At 46.8% G+C, this 17,047-nt stretch overlaps 1 protein-coding gene across 5 annotated transcripts in view; it reads left to right on the top strand.

Moving 5' to 3' along the window:
• The window catches only part of SORCS2 (sortilin related VPS10 domain containing receptor 2), a 2,087,100-nt gene that overhangs the window by 1,811,158 nt on the left and 258,895 nt on the right, over positions 1–17,047 (top strand). For all 5 annotated transcript variants that reach the window (XM_086964129.1, XM_086964126.1, XM_086964127.1 and 2 more), the window contains exon 13: positions 10,730–10,821. In XM_086964129.1, the coding sequence (XP_086820255.1) occupies positions 10,730–10,821 (92 nt within the window). The remainder of the gene's footprint in view (positions 1–10,729; positions 10,822–17,047) is intronic.

Consider the following 17,047-nt stretch of genomic DNA (forward strand, 5'->3'; position numbering starts at 1 on the left):
CACAATGGCAAAACATTCACCCTCAGTCACAGATCTGGGTTTAATCTATCGTTATTTTGCTCACCAAGCCACCCCAGTTCAGACATGGCCATATGCAAATCAATCTAGACCCTGTGCCTCATGGGAACAGTCCAGCCCGAACTGCCAAGCCATGTCCCATGTGGCACAGGGTCAAGACTGATTTGCATATGGCCATGTCTGAACTGGGGTGGCTTGGTGAGCAAAATAACGATGGATTAAACCCAGATCTATGACTGGGGATGAATGTTTTGCCCTTGTGCAACATTCCGTCCATCATCTTGTGTGTTTTGCAGAATTGTTCTATTTGGCACCTCAATGAGCCACGCCACAGCAAAAACACGTCTTTGTTGTAGCAACCGGGCGACATGTTTGGCCTAAGAAAACACATCACATAGATACATCAATGATGCACCAGTTTCGCTCAACACTGCTCAAGATAAACCTCATATGAGGAGAAAAAGTAATCAGGTATCCCATAAATGATTGGACCCCTGGTAAGACTGACAGAATCAGGGTTTGTTTTCAGTGTATGGCATCATTCTTCGAAGGTTTCTGCATACCTTTAGTCACAGTGCCTACAGCTCATACATGATCGTGAGGTTAAATTCAGTGGAAAACAAGTGAGTCGTTTAAATCCCCCAAGCCTTATCTTCATGTTCTACAGCCCTTTTTCTACCAGATAAACATGATAAACATTCAACAATTAAATGTTAAATTATTAAAACTGGTCCTTCAAGACAAGGGTGCCTCTATCATCGGTAATCCAACATATAGCTGTTGCTTGAAGTATACTTCTATCATTTTGTTTAAATACATCTGGAAAGAACTCTTGTCTGGCTTTAAAAAAATTAAAGAGCAGAACTAGGAAGCAATCTGTAGTAATTACTGCTTCCTAGAGGAGCATTGACTGTGGGGCTGTGTACAAGAAATGCAATTTAAGGAGGAGATACTAACATCAGTGCCTAGGACACATCATCATGGGCATGTCTATGAATACAAGTTCAGACAGCCTGATGCCATTCAGCCAGACATTTTGCAAAGCAGGGTGCTGAGGCCTGTCATTGAGTTCCTACATACATGATATATTACAGAGCTGTGGGGGACGGTTCAAGACAAACTGGATATGATTGTCTTTCAGGCTCTGCTAACTGGCAGCTGACTGAAGCGTGCAATAACTGATCGATGAGGCAGTGGCAGCACTTTCTTATTACGAGTTAAGAGCTAGAATTTAAGCTAGATTTCATAAAGAAAACCAAAGCAAAAAATATCTGGGATTTCTGATTCAGTCTGCTTGCTAAATAACATCATATCTGATGATGATGAAACATGCATCAGATTTTGTCAAAAGTGCTCGAAAGATTTCGCTCCTAATTCTTTTTAAACGTCTGCTATATACGTTACTGACTACTTAAAACATGTTTGTTAAAAGAACTAATATGTAAATTGCGCCAGTGCACGCTCAGTCATAGGCCGGCTACAATGTAAGTAACAGTATGTCAGTCACACTCACTGAGCAGGACTTTTGGAACAAGTACTTTGAGCCTGGACTTTTATTGAAAGCTAGGTATATCAACCAGCACAGCTCTTAACAATGCTGTTATTTCCCCCTCAGTGCTTGTTTACTTTCAAGAATAAACAGCCTGCTTCATTCTGTGCTAATGTGATGCTGCTCTTGTATCAGGATGGGCTTACCTGTATAGAGGTGTTCCTATATGAAGGATACCTAGCATTGGTATTCCACCGGATACTCTTCAGGTAGTGTTTTGCTAAACTTTTAGCTTTTTTCTCCTGGGTTTTCCTGATATTCTTGTAGTTCTCCTGGGGCTCTGGGGTACTTTCTCACTGTAAATACAGAGTGAAGGTGCGTGCACCCTTCCGACCCATGCTGGGAGGTACTGCTTACCTGATGTTTGTGAAACAGGTCCCCAGACTGCCATTGCAGGCCAGTGTACGGACTTGCACCAATATTGTGCTGAAACATATGTCCATCCTGTCACTGAAGGCCGGTGTGCAGACTTGCACCAATGATGTGCTTAAACATGTGCAAGCTTGCCATTGCAGGCCGGTGTGCACACTTGCACCTACGGTGTTTCTAAACATGTGTCCAGCCTTCCATTGCAGGTCTGTGAGTGTGCAATTATGCTTTCACTCAGGCTGGGCTTTCTAAATCACTAGCCCTTCTGAGAGGACCTTTCACTACCACCAAAGCACCCCTATGGTACTTCGTAAGGGGAGGAGTGAGCGGTAGGTGAATTACAGGGAAGATACACATGTGTGTTCCCTGCCCCGGTTATGAAGAATTCCCATGTGTGTTTTCACTACCTGTGAGGTTTGCTGTTCCTGTAGACTAACATGGGGGAAGGGTTGAAATTACGTCAGGCTTCAATAGTGGATTGCAGTAAAGCAGCCTCGTAATGTTTCCTAACATTCGATTCGCAATGACAAGCCTTTTTCAGTTGTAAAGGTGGTTTTGTCATTACTTCTTTAGAAATGCCACTTCTAGAAAGTAGGCATTTCTCTGCTCTAAAACTCTCTATGTGCCAGTTCACACTGGAGGCTTGGGGAGCACATCTGAACATTCCCCAGCAACAGCTATAAAACACTGGGCATGCAACTGGAATGACAGACCTCTGCCATTTGAGGGCCTGGCTGGATGAATTGGAGGAATAGGTTTTGACACTTGCCCTCTGCAGCTAGATCATGCCCTCACTGAAGATTAAGATCTGCATTCAATGGCCTCATGGCAGACAGGGCTGAAATTTAGAGGAGACATTTGTGGTTCAAAGGTAGACCCTTTGACCCACCCCCACTTCAAAGGTACCCTGAAGTATAACTACTGATGCCATACTTCAGCAGGGTAGAGGTACACATGGGGATGTGGGACCAGAGAACCTGGAACTGTGTGGAGCACACTGCCAAAGGAATTTTTTGTGCACAAGGAGGATTTCTGCCATTGAATGGGACCATGCACCCTTCAAGAATAGTGTCTGGCCACCTGCTGCTGTGTGGCACCCTGAAGTAGGGTCTCCAAGGGCTTGTTGACTTGCCCAGTTCTTTTGGAGGTTCAGAGTCATCAAAGATTTCCCCAGAGGGACCCACATCGTCTACTTGTGACATTTGGGTTGCGGTGCACTCTTAAGTGCCCACATCGTCTGCTGGATCCCAACTGGAGCTCAGCATTAGCTTGGAACTAAGAATTATGCCTGGAGATTGAATTGCCTTGTGCAGAGCCCTAGAAATCTTGCCCGCATCTAAGGCGTGTGGCCCCTGCACTGTGAGGTCCTCAGCATGCATAAGCATCTTGTTGGTGGTTAGCAGATTCACCTGTTGTGGGATGCAGCATGGCCTGCTTCGCCAATTGTGCTGCATCTCTCTAGTGCGATACTCCAACTGCATGCTCATTTCATGCGTTGTCCGATTCACAAGTTGCGACCTTCTGCATTGGGGGCATAGCCATTGTAGTGCCTCATTCTACACCGTGAGGCAGTGCTAAACTTGTGCCTGTGTGTGTGACGGGAATTGTCTGGTGCGATCCATACCAATGCACACCGGATGTTGTGCCTCAATCTCAGGGACGGAAAATCAGAAACCTAAAAAGAAACAAAGGAATCCTAATCTAAGAAATATGAAAAGTATAAAGAAAAGAAAAGAAAAAAGAAAGAACCCATGTACAAGTAAATACAATTCATAGAAAATGTATTAACAGGGATAATTAAATAAATCCTAAAAGATATAAGACAATGGCGCTCAACACAGTACACAAACAGCAAAATAAACAATACAGTGTATAGTCAAACAAGTGGCTGTGGAAACCTCCATAACAACACACTCATCAAAAGCAACACACTCATTCAAAAGCACATTCAAAAGCACACCTATACACAGAAAAACACCAACCAAAAGCAAATGCAAATGGACACACTCACCAGAGAGCCAAACACCAGCCAGACAACATATATCCAAACATACAAAACACACACTAGACCCTTATGCAACTGATAAACATACATATAGACACCACCACCACATCGTGGACAAGGGGAATGTTGACTACAGATGCGGGGACATTCAGTGTTTTGTAAAATACCCCTCACACACCAACAGGCCCCTTGGTGTCATGCTTCATCATTGGGGCCTTCGCAACCCTCTACCGGGATGCGGCGTGCTGCGACCTACGACTACGCGAGAGCACTTGTAGTTGAGACTATGTGTGGTGCGTGTGGTGGAAGTGGTTGGGTATTTTATAAAAATGTGAGTGGTGGGATATGGTGAAGGTTAAAAAGTACCTGGCTCGTAGGTATCAGAGAAAATGTTTTATTCAGCCTCGGGCTGGTACTAGTAAAAGATGTGCAGGTTGAGGTAGTTAACTGTCGTGACTATGGACAGTACCTCTGGTGTGCGTCTACATGTTTTGGAGCTGGTGCTCCTTCTTCAGGACGGGGGCACCTTGTCCGGGCCTTGGTGGCCATCGGGTCAGGCCATTATCTACTCTAGTTTCTCGTTACATTTTTGCAAAACATTTTCCACTGTGCATAGAAAAGCTATGTAAAATAAATCATTGCACAGAAAAATTCTGCATACAATCTTCCCTTTGACTCGGTTTGGTTAGAGTAAATATTATCTCACTATGAGATGAAAATTCTTGCAAGTTGGAAAAAAACATGCACATGTGAGAGGACTGCACATGGTAGGGTCCTGTCTTGTCCAGCTCGGGAGCTGCACACAGGTAGACAGGCCTAGAAGGGACTATGCAGAATTGAGTAGTGACCTGAAATAGGCCTTATAATGTGGGTGATCACATATAAGTCAGTGTGCTTTACTGTTAGACTGGAGGGACACTCTATTATAGTCCTATGGGAAAGGATGCCTTAGGGTGCAGCTCCAATTCTCTTTGGGGTAGAGACTTCAGAGTCGCACTAATATACATTGTAACCTGTGTAAAAAGAACAACTACGTTCAAAAGCATATCTGTACACCTTATGGGTCACCCAGGAAGAGGTGTGGCTCCGAGGCCAGGGCAACTGATGCTGGAATCTGGGGCTCGCGGTTCGATCCCCCACAGGTCAGCCCAGCACCATGTGACTCTGGCCAATAGCTTGCTTAATCTTCCCGACGGGCCCCCAGTGCCGGGATGCCTTTGGGCAGCTGTTCGCACTTTACAAGTACTGGATTTACATTTTACATTTTACCCAGGAATGTCATATTTCTCTAATTCAGCTCAGGATCTGAGCCCAGGCCTTTTGTCACCCTGTTGGACTTAATTATTTTCCTGTTCAGCGGCAAGAACAAAGGCCTCACCCCACAAAAGGATAACTTGCCCTTGATTGGGTCAGCTCCTCAGAAGGAATGGGTGGGGTGGACTGCTCTCCATCAATAAGCCAGCTGTCTTCCTGTGCCAGGAAGATGGCCTGCCCCAGGCTACTCAGCATAGGAGGGAGTCCAGACCTCTGGAGGCAAACCAGATGGGGGGCTCCTTTAATGATGATCGGCAATAGAAACAGCTAACAGCAAACACAAGGAAATATTCAAAATTGTGAATGGTTTTAATAAACCGAAATGTTTAGCGCAGGTTATTCCGCCCTCACAGACGCTCTGTGATAAGATCGCAGAATTTTTTGAGGGAAAAGTACAGGGTTTGACGAAGGACTTTGATGTCCCTATATTAGAGCCAAGAAAAGAGGGTGACAAAACAAGGCAAGGGGCTACTCAGTTAACAACCTTCCAACCAATTAGTCTGGAGGAGACTAGAAGTGCAATTTTGGCAACAAAATCTGGATCCCCTTTTGACCCATGCACTGTTAGACTCCTACACCTCATTGTGGAAATTGCCAACCCAGTAATAAATGCTATTGTCAACACCTCACTGTCCACGGCCAATGTCCCCCTAGAGTGGAAACAGGCAGCAGTGAAACCACTGCAAAAAAAACAACTTTCCGACCCCACCACACTGTCAAACCTACGACCCATCTCACTACTTCCGGCTCTGTGCAAAATCACAGAGTCAATGGTAAACAAACAGCTTACACGCTTCTTGGAAGATAGTGAAGCATGGCACCCTAACCAAGCAGGTTTCAGGACCCAACATTCCACGGAATCGGCCCTCCTGTTCACTACAGAAACTATCCGCTCAGCTCTAGACCAAGGTAAGAAGGCCGTCCTGATCTTATTAGATCTATCGGCGGCCTTCAACACGGTCTCACACGTCATCTTAATAGACCGGCTAATAACATCTGGCGTTACAGGGATAGTACAAGAGTGGATAAAAAACTTTTTAAGTGATAGGAGACAAGTGGTGACCCTGGGGGAATTCTGTTCCAGTGAAAAATCACTGTTGACGGGAGTTCCTCAGGGTTCAAGCTTGAGCCCGACTCTGTTTAATGTTTATACCGCACCTCTGATAAAGTTGATATCGTCATTTGGCATAGATGTAATAGCCTATGCCGACGATACACAACTGATCCTGGTAATGGATAAGGATAACCAGGTCTGGGAGGAAAAACTCAAAGGTTGCCTAACGGCCACTTTTGGATGGATGCGGCTAAATCACCTAAAATGCAACACTGGTAAAACTGAGATCATGCCAACAGGCCCAAAAAATGATTTCATCCCCAGACTATGGTGGCCAGAAAAGGCAGAAATACCGCCTCATACTACCAACTCGGCCCGCAATCTGGGGGTGTATTTCGACGCTGACCTGTCCTTCAGACAACAAGCAGCTAGAGTGGCAGGCATGTGCTTTGGGGTGATAAATGGACTGAGAAAGTTCTTTGATTTGTTGCCCTTTGAAGCAAGAAAAACAGTTACGGTTGCACTAGTAACATCGCGCATCGACTACTGCAACAGCCTCTATGCTGGTACAAATAAAGCAGTCACACATAAACTTCAGATGGTGCAGCATGCAGCAGCAAGGCTGGTTCTGAAATGGCCGAAAAGATCATCAGCAACCAAAGCCCTCAATGCATTACACTGGTTGTCCATAACAAAAAGGGTCTTGTTTAAAATACTACTAATTAATTTTTGAGCTGTTCATGACCTAGGCCCATTATACCTAAGGAAAAAATTTAGTAGATACTGCCCAACTCGAGCATTACGATCCTCAACTGTCAAACTGCTTACCGTCCCAGGTTTCAGACTCAAAACCCGAGGGGGCAAGTCCCTGGCGGTATTGGGTGCAAAAGCGTGGAATACTCTCCCCCCACATCTGAGAATATTGGAGAAAGAAAAAGACTTTCGTAAATACCTAAAAACCTGGAACTTTAATCTCCAAGATACAACTGCCAGAAGCCTAGTGTGATTTTGGATCTGGTCAAGTAAGCATAGAGGCAACCTAACATCTGGTTGTCCTTACTCGGGCGCCTAGATGCTCCTTTGAGCGTTTGTTGCGCGATACAAATTGGCATTTACATTACATTACATTACATGATTTGCTAGGAAAATCCCCTTGTAGTGATGTCGGAGAGGGGTGGAGCTGAGACCTCCAGAGCCCATGTGGCAAGTCACTTCTGGGTGATGCCATCATGAGTTATCCCATAAGACTGTACAGGGAAGTTGGAGCAGGGGCGGAGAGATTAAGCGGCACATAAGGAAATGCAAGAGGCCTGGCCCTGCTGGACACTCCAGCCCGACTTAAAAGGTCCTGCACAGGAAAGAGATCTCTCTTCTGGTTTTCATTTTCTGCAGGACACTGGACTTGGATGCAGCTGCCATGGTCAATTGGAAGGAGGAACACCTGAGTGCCATCAGGCCCAAGGACTCTGATTGACCCAAGGACCAGTAGGGTACTTCTCAGGACCAGGCAAGCACGCCCCCTTGCACCCCTTAGAACCATTTGGGGGAAATATTGGGGGAAGGCCTGTGGTCTGCGCAAGGAGAGAGAGAAACCCAGAAAAAACAGAGATAAATGCTAGTGCAGGGACCCAGTGAAACTAGCTTCCTGCAAAGTTGATCAAAATTGTAGGCCGGGAGGCCTGCAGAATGTGCCCCAGGTGACAAGGCCTCACCACCAGGAGCAAAAGGACACAAGAACCATCAGAAATGGCCCACTGGGATCCGAGATATGCCCTGGAGAATGTATACGCAACTTTTGATCTTTCACAGGGCGAAGCAACTGGCCCTCCACCGCCATACCTGACTTCTGCCTCCGGGGTAGGCCAGGACCCAGAGTCTGCCCCGAAAAGGAACTTCACAAGGGCGCACCGTCTTGCCCCCTTGTGATGCCAGAAAGGGACTCAGAACCCCATCTCTGGGCCCCCAAAGGAGAAGACAAGCCAGGGAGCATTGTCGCTCTCCCTGCGAAGATGCACCGGGCTCAGAACCCCATCTCAGGGCATGGCAAGAGAAAATGGAAGTGGGGAGCACCATTAGGCCCCCCCACAAAGCCAAGAGGGGGCCAAGGACACCACTCCTGTGCCCGATGCAAGGAGGGCAGAGTGCCATCATACTCCCTCAGAGGCCAGGTAGGCCCCAGACCCACACGCATCTGTCCACAGGAGCAGGCAGACTAAAGTAAAGACCCTGCTCCTGCGGCAGAATACAAAGGTGCTGGCCGTGCGGGGATGCGGCAAGAGCAGCCTGGGGTGGGATCCGCTAGCTCCTCTCCTACATAGAGAGAGGCCACAGGGTGTCCGGGTGTACCCGGGCACCCCAAGCAAAAGTAAAGCATGGCACAGAGGTGCCAAAAACCAACATCCAGTGAAGGAAAAAACAGAGGAAAATGATGCAGCTCTCCCCAGCAGGAGAGACGCTGCTTGAAAATTCAGCTTGTTTGTGAGGAGGGCCCCATAATTCCCTGAGGGTCTGGGCCCCATTCCTTTACAAAAATCCCTCGTTTTAGTTCTGTGGTGACCCCAGAAGAGTGGGGTCGCCACCAAAGGAGAGAGGATGATGTGGTATAGCTCCCCCCTAGAGCAGTTACACATACCCCAGCCTAAGTTGGCGGGGGCATTCAAATGATCAAGGATATCAAGGGTTTCAAGCTCTCTAGGTTGGAACTTTTGTTTCATTGCTGGGGAAGGGTGCACCCTGTGGGAAGTGAATATTATGGATTTAACCAGATATAGCCTGAAAAGAGTTGATATCAGTTTTAATATTAAGAAACACTCTCTAGAGGTGAATGGTGGTGATTGCGCAAGTGCATTTACCAATGGGGCCTATTCCGATGTGGTCGGAAATAGGTTCTGACTGCATCGCAATCAGCCGGTCAGACTCCTTTCCGATCTACTCATTACAATGGAGTCAGTTGGAAAGAAATGCGACTGGTCATTCCGACTGGCTTCCGACGGGCTCGGAGAGCCCACCCACCAAAGCTTTCAGTAATCCCTAGGGCAGCTCTTTCCGCCCTTGGGATTACGTTGTCAGGTGGGGAGGGCCTTTCTGTACCAGCATTTCTAACACAGAAAGGCTATCAAACTCGACTTTGGGGGCCCTCAGCAGGGCCCCCATTGGTGCACGACCTCTTGTTGTGGGGCACCTATGGTGCCCCCCGGTTGATCCCTGCACCTTGTGGTAGGAGCCTTGAGGTGTCTGCCACGGGGGCAGGGATGAACTGCACCTCACATTTTTACAGTGTGAGCATGCATTCCAGTCGGAATGCAGGCTCCCATTGTAAAGTGTAGGCATGCGACCGAACAGTGTTTGGTCGCATCCTAATTAGTCAATTGGGACCGCCAACTGCGTTTCGTCGGTCCCTTGACCGCGACGATGTTGGGCGGATTAATAGAGCCCTATGTGTAAGAATGCAGTATTTGTATTCTTGATAAAAGTGTTGATATTGTAAATAACCAATAGGAGTGAGAACTATAATTACATGAATGTTGTGATTATAATTGTGTTAATTAAAGTATGTATTTCATGCAAAAGTTATTTTGATGACCCAAATCACCCAGACGTGCATATACATATTTCCTTGTGAATGCTTTAATAAAGCAATTATGCTGACAACCACTCATATTCCAAGTAAACATGCTCTGTTGCCAGATCAAGTGCCCGCTCATTCCAACTGAAATTCAATTAATACATTTCTAATACAAGTAAATGTTATGGCATGTGATTTGTTGCTCTAGACCTCGCTTCGGGAGGGGTAAGAATGATTTTGCAATGTCATCCCAAAGCATTTCCATCAGCTTGTGTATGTTCGTAAATTGCTGCATAGTATTGAGTAGTGTGTGTAATAAATGTACTTTTTCCTTTTTCAAAAGAAAGAGTACAGACTGGACATTCATTTATTGAGTACTATTATTGTGTATCTGTGAATGGAGATTAATAGCCCACACCACCACCCTTGAGTAAGCCTTGGACTGCTATACAACGCTAGTCTATGAGAGTCAAGCACTACAATTGGGTGTTTGGTTCCCAGTGGTCGCCAAGTGCGGTCCCATTACTTGTGGAGACCACACAACTAATGACCCATTTTCATACACCTACTTTTAATATCCTACCACATCATACATATAAGGTGACATGTTTGTATGAATCCACGGCAGCTTTAATTTAGTAACAGTAGGTTTATATTTGTTTAAATGAGTTAGATTCTAATCTCTGGTAAGATAGAAACGTAGCTTACATCATACTACAAACAGCAGAAATATATTTAGTTGACAGATATTGTTTATTATATCCAAATTAATTAGATCGAATTTACTACAATACTGCGGTAGATTATTACTTAGACATGCAACTTATCTCTTGTTTGTTTTTGTTTTTCTCACAGGTTTTTGAAGAGGAGCATCACATCCTGTACCTGGATCACGGAGGAGTTATTGTGGCCATTAAAGATACATCCATACCCTTGAAAATACTCAAGTAAGGTTTCAGTAAGGCAAGAGGTTGGAAACATGTCTTCTGCATTCCAGCCTCTGGGAGCTGCATAAATGTTTGCATTAAATTTTCAGTCAGAACACAGTGTACTTGTTTGGTCAAGAATATGGACTGGTATTGCCATGTGTGTCCGGTCAGAGCAGGAGGGCACATATATAAAATGTACTAGAAGGAGGTAGAATCGAGAATATTATAATATTAGGTCAAATCAGTATGAAAACAATAATTTAACTATAAATATTGTGGAAAACACAAAAAAACAGAAAGATGGTGGGTGGAATCCTTTCAGAAGTCTCAACCACTGGCATTTGCTCTAGGTCGCATTCCAGTCCATCGTTTTTCGCACACCGTTCCACTTCGGAGAGAGACTAGCCATAAACACATCAACATTGTTCCTGCTACATTAGGAAAAGGGCGTCCTGAACTACCAGGCCTGGTTCTCTTTGAACAGCACTGCAATCAAACCCAGATCCGTTTTGGCCTAGTTATGCATCATCAGTTAGGTCTAACAGTATATTAGACAACAGGCACAGGACCATGAGTATACCTGTTGCACCCAGGGCATCACCCCGAGGAGAACACGCAGGTTATGAGTGGAATATTAGCAAAAGTCTCAGCCTCAATCCACTGTTTTTTACCCAGTATGTATTGTCAAATAGAGATTAGCCATACACAAAGCAGACTTGGTCCTCCTGCTGTAGGAACAAATCATCCCAAAATGCCGGGACAGATAGGAGCTCGTGGAAATATGCCTTTCAATGCAGGATCTGTGGGTCCATGCTCCCCTAAACCTGGTCATGTAACACCAATGTGTTCCAAAAACAATTACAACAGCTAAGCAATTTTAGACTTTGGCATTTTCAAACAGGGCTAGTTTTTAGTGAATCCGTGTGCCTTAATCCAGTATTTGACGGTGTAATCTAAGGTAGGCAAAAAGAGAAAGTGATCTTGTACCACTTAAGTTTACCTACAAGTATTGATTGGACAAAATAGGGCACCAACTATGTAAACACCTAACAGTAAGCAACAGGGTAGAAATGTCAATGTCACAGCCTTGATATCAACTGTAGCGCAGGCATATCCTCAAAATTAAATGACCTTTTTTCCTTATCTTAAATTAAGCTATAATGCACTGATTGTCTAATTTATTGCGTAATTGCATACAATTGTCATTTGACTGTATGTCATCCAGGTTCACTTGGTGATGTATTGACTCCCTCAGTGAACGCATCACCTCTTTAAGTTGCTCTCTATACTACAGTCGACTCTAAAAAGTGACTGTGGTTTTTCACAGATGTCACAGACTCCTATCTGAACATCATTTGCACGGCTCCAATATTCAGTAGTGGTGTGAGTCTAGAAGCATTCAGCCTGACTAATATTGAGACTAATGTGCTACACCCATAAAAAGCACTGTACTCTTGATTGATTTTCAGTTTCAAAAATATTTTGTGACATCCAATTGGCCCATATGGGGATCCGCAATAAAAAAAAACACAGTTTGTCTGCCCAGGATCTTCCAGCCCATATAACACTCCAGACGTTTAGAGCAAATTTGTTGATCTAACCCTCTGTATCCACTTTTACGAGTACATGTATGTTGGCAGAGAACTTTCACACATTCAGGGTTACCACATCTGTAATGTAGACCCTTACACCCTAAGACTAGAAGGAAATCACATAGGCCCGCAGCAAGTCTGGCAGCATCGCTACCCCATGTCATCATACAAATCATTTGCGGGTTGTATGACAGAAGCATATGTGACCAAACCACACGTGCCTCTACTACGCAGCCTCAATAACGAATGCGTTTTAACCATGCATTCCTTTCCAACGCATGCCTTTATGATGTTTGCCTTTACCAAGCAATTTTGTTGCAAAGGCATGATTGTTAAAGGGATATCTGTGGTAAAGAACACTCCCTAGCCCCCACGCCCGGAGCCCTAAAAACATATCCAACACCTCACAAGCCCTAAAAACAACCCAAACCCCCGAGCCCTAAAAATAACCCAGACCCACCGCATGAGCCCTATAAACAACCCTGACCCCCTCACAGCCCTAAAAAAAGCCCCGAACCCCAACACTAAAAACAACCACGAGCCCTAATAACAACCACAGCCCCCTCCCCCCCCCCCACTGAGCCCTAAAAACTACTTCCACTCAAGACCCGACCCCAGCCCGACTTACCTGACCACATCCCAGGGCTCCCTCTCCCGATCCTTCCTGTTCCCGCATCTAGACCGCGCACTGCCTTAACCACGCATATGCTTGGTTAAAACAAACGTTGTTTTGCTTGCGAGGAAACAGCACGCGTGGATCAGCCCACAATGTAAATGCTGCTTCCCTCGTTTGCGTACTGCAGATCAGACACCTTAGACTTACTTCTCTGTCTACCTACGAACTCTGATGATAGGGTCCCCTGATTTCATCATTCATCCATTATACATCAACAACGTTGTCGTTAAATAAATCGGTGTACAAGGATCCCCTGTGTAGGCATGACCGACATGTAGAGGACATCAAACTCCATAGGTGAGCTTAAGACCACCAAATGAACACCAACACTGCACTTTATATAAACACCAAAACTAAATCTTGCCACCTGCACAGTGAAAGGCGCAAAGGAAAGGAAGTGCCACACACTGAAATACACCTTTGCCTGTGACATGCTCCTTTCAGTGCCCCCGAAGATATGGGTACTTAACATTATTATAATTAAGTGACATTCATTTACAGCTCCTGTAATAGACTTTTAAAGGACAACCACTAAACAGTCCGACTCAGACTTGCCAATTTAGAGGAATTTGATGTATTCAAAACGACTTGCAGTATTCCAAAATTCATAACTGTAATGACTTGAACGAATGCGACTGCCTGATAAAGATATCTTAATCTATATTGCAGCAGCAAAGTCTCAACTTCATAACACATAATCCTCAGTCTCGAGTTTGGCAGAAATTTCATGAGGGGCAAGGGGCTCCAGTATATTGTGAAACTGAAGCTGCATGTGCTTGGAGAAGGCAGGAGCGGAAACAGGAGGCCTGCTGCTTGAATCAATGCTTTCCACAACATCAGGCATTTCTGCATCCGTTGCGGCGGCGCGCGCGCTCTTTCCAGGCCGCATTCGATGAGGTGTCGCCGAGCCTCGCTCTGGGTTTGGCAAATGTTGACATTGCTCGCGCGCGCTTAGTGCTGTATCAGAGGGCCCATCGGGGGTCCTCCGCGCGCTGTCTGAGGCAGATGCTAAATTGAGGTTTTCTGTTCCACGGGCATGCAGCTGAGAGCTCCGGGACTGTTATTTTCTGATTATGAAGACGTTTCTGAGCCAGGAAGGAAGGATGTAATGCTCAAAAAGGCAGAAAGTGAATCTTGTCTCGTTTGATTTGCTGCTTCAAAAAATGCTAATTTACATGGATTCTATAATATCCCGATAGTGTTGGGCAGGCAAAGGCGCGCAACGCCCATTGGGCAGGGTTAGATTGGGATTCAAAATCGGCCCGGGCAAGATAAAAAAAAGTTGCCCACATTTACATATTTTGCCTTTGCAAAACGCTGCTTCGGCGAATTTTCATTAAAAAAAATAGGGGTGGAGAGTAAATAAAAATGCTCGGATTAGCTTGCACTGGTGAAACACACCTGAATACAAGTGAGGCCACTTTTGCTCCGGCCAGGGCCGGCCCTAGGCATGTGCAAAGTGTGCACCTGCACAGGGCCGCCAAACCCCTGGGGCCGCCATGACGAGGATCGGATCGGAAGGATCAATGATACATCGTGGCACTGGCGGCCCCCTGGCAGGATTTGGCGGCCTCCGGCTCCGACCCCGGCTTCCAATACTAAGTTCCGAGTCCGACAGTCACAGTTCCAAGCCCTGACACAATGAGTCACCCCACCCCCCTCCTCCCTGGCCTCTGGCTCTGAGTCCGCACTGACCTCGTTCCTGATTGGGCAGCAGGGGCGCCGGGGTGTTTCAAATCATCATGACTGTCACCCGGCTGGCTGGCACAGACGCCGGAAGCCAGGATTGAGTGATCTGCGGCAGCGCGCAGACTCACCCTAACCTGCTGCTTGACTTCCCTGCGAGCGTAACTAACTTGTGGGACTGGTGGCGTATGACACTCTCTGCTCAGCCCAGCCATTTGGTGGTCGTCGTCGTCGGAGTCAGACAAAAGCTGAGTGGCCCCTGAGCCCAGACTGAGAATAAAGTGAAGAAGTGTGAACGCACCTGCCGGGTAAGGGCAGAATAGATCCATTCTCTCAGATGATTGATAATGATATTTCTGCACACTGTTTGTGGCACTGACTGACTATCGCGACGCGTCATGGCAAGCAAGCGAGTCATATGAAGATAGGTAGACGGGCATGAGTGTAGCTGTTAATGCTTGAGGTCGGAGGGGCGAATTTACTGCACTGCAGCCGGGAGTTTTGCCGCATCGAGGTAGGCCGCCCGCTGTCTGTCTTCCAGTGGCAGCGCCGGCCACTGATTTCCTTTAGGCCCCTCTCCGCCTGTGTGCCTGAAGGGCCTATAATAAAGGTGGAGTCGGGGGTACTATTTTGCATTAAATTAAGCGGCAGTATATGGCTCGAGTCCCAGCCAGCGGAAGGCCTAATCATTGCCGAGTATTACATTTCGGAATCACTGACACTTTCTCCGAAGGGCAGGGGGCCCGCCGCATTCAATTTGCCGGTGCTGCATCCATCGACTCGTATGCCGCTGTCTGTCTTCCAGTCAGTGGCACTGGCAGCGGGCGCGGCCTCCCATGTAAACTGGTGGTGATTGGTTTCTTTAGGCCCCCTGCTTCGCCTGTGCCAATAAAGGTGGAGAGAAAGGGTATTTCTGCACTATTAAGCGGCAGACAGTTGAAATATGGCTCCAAGTCCCAGCGACTCCTGGGGGCCAATAGAGCTCGGGGGCAGGGGAGCGACCGGGCTAACCCGAGCGCTTTCAGTTTGACACAGCCAGGCGCGGGCCCCGGTGGAGCGCAGAGTGAGCTCCGCCCCATCCGGAACCCCTCTTCCGGGGCCCCCACCCACACTCCCTGCACAGGGCCACCATGAGCCTAGAGCTCCGGCCCCCTCCGGCCCCCTGCCCCGCTCAATATGCATATGTAACTGGGAAAAGAAAGGGAGTGACACCTCTGCCCTTTAATAAAAGGGAGGTAATTGGCACCCAATGGGCTGCTGGTGGCATTGGAACAACTCGCAGAAACCGGCCAACGCCCCCAAGACTGCTAAAAAAAAGAAAGCAGCCCACTGCTGGAACTGGACACCTGCCCCTCGGGCATTGCCCGAGTGCCCGCGTTACCAATCCGACACTGCCATTGGGCTAAAAGTTCTTTAGCTTCCCCCCACCCCACTCGTGGGTGAGCTCCCTGAGACCCTGAAGTGGGGACACCTTGATTTTTTCCCCATTTAGCGAATCCTTCACGCAGTGTGGTGGTAGCAAATGGTCAACAAATTGAGTGTGACGTCTTACCGCTCCTTTTCTTTTTTGAGCAAAACCTCAGGGACCCGACCAGACCGAAACTGAAGTGAGGAGAACTCCTACTCTGGCGGCCATCCTCACGTTTCTCAAGTATCTGACCAGACGATGTTTTTTTTATGTGACTATTTACCTTTAAAGACCTGCCATTTGAAAAGCTTGCTACTATATACTTAACCCCTTTGGCGCTGCACGAATTCTCCCGCTGTGCGGAAGAATTAAGAGTGGGCGGGATTCGGACGGCCTCCGGCTGTCCTCAGCACACGCCCCACCGTGACGTCGGACGGCCAGGGGCCGTCCTGAGCACCAAAGAGGTTAATAAATCAATTCCACTATTACCTACATACGGCATCCTTGCTTCTGTTTACCCCCATCCCTCCGACAGTAAGGTCATAAAAGAGATATATATGTTCATGTACAAACTGTGGGCGTGTGTACAATTGGAATTATGCGAATTCACCTGCCCAGCTGCTAACTTAACACTTGAGATTTGCTACCCCACCTATTTTAACACTAGCTCATACCTCCAATGCTACCACATACCTCCAATAGTACCACATTCCTTCAATACTACGCATGCCTACAATACTACCACATCCCTCCAATACTACCACACGCCTCCAATACTACTACATGCTCCAAGACTACCACATACTCCAATACCATCACATCCCTTCAATTCTACCACACGTTCCAATACTGCCACATACCCCGTACTACCACATGCCTCCA

Source organism: Lissotriton vulgaris, chromosome 3_2 (assembly GCF_964263255.1).
Source record: "Lissotriton vulgaris chromosome 3_2, aLisVul1.2, whole genome shotgun sequence".
Lineage (NCBI taxonomy): Eukaryota > Metazoa > Chordata > Amphibia > Caudata > Salamandridae > Lissotriton > Lissotriton vulgaris.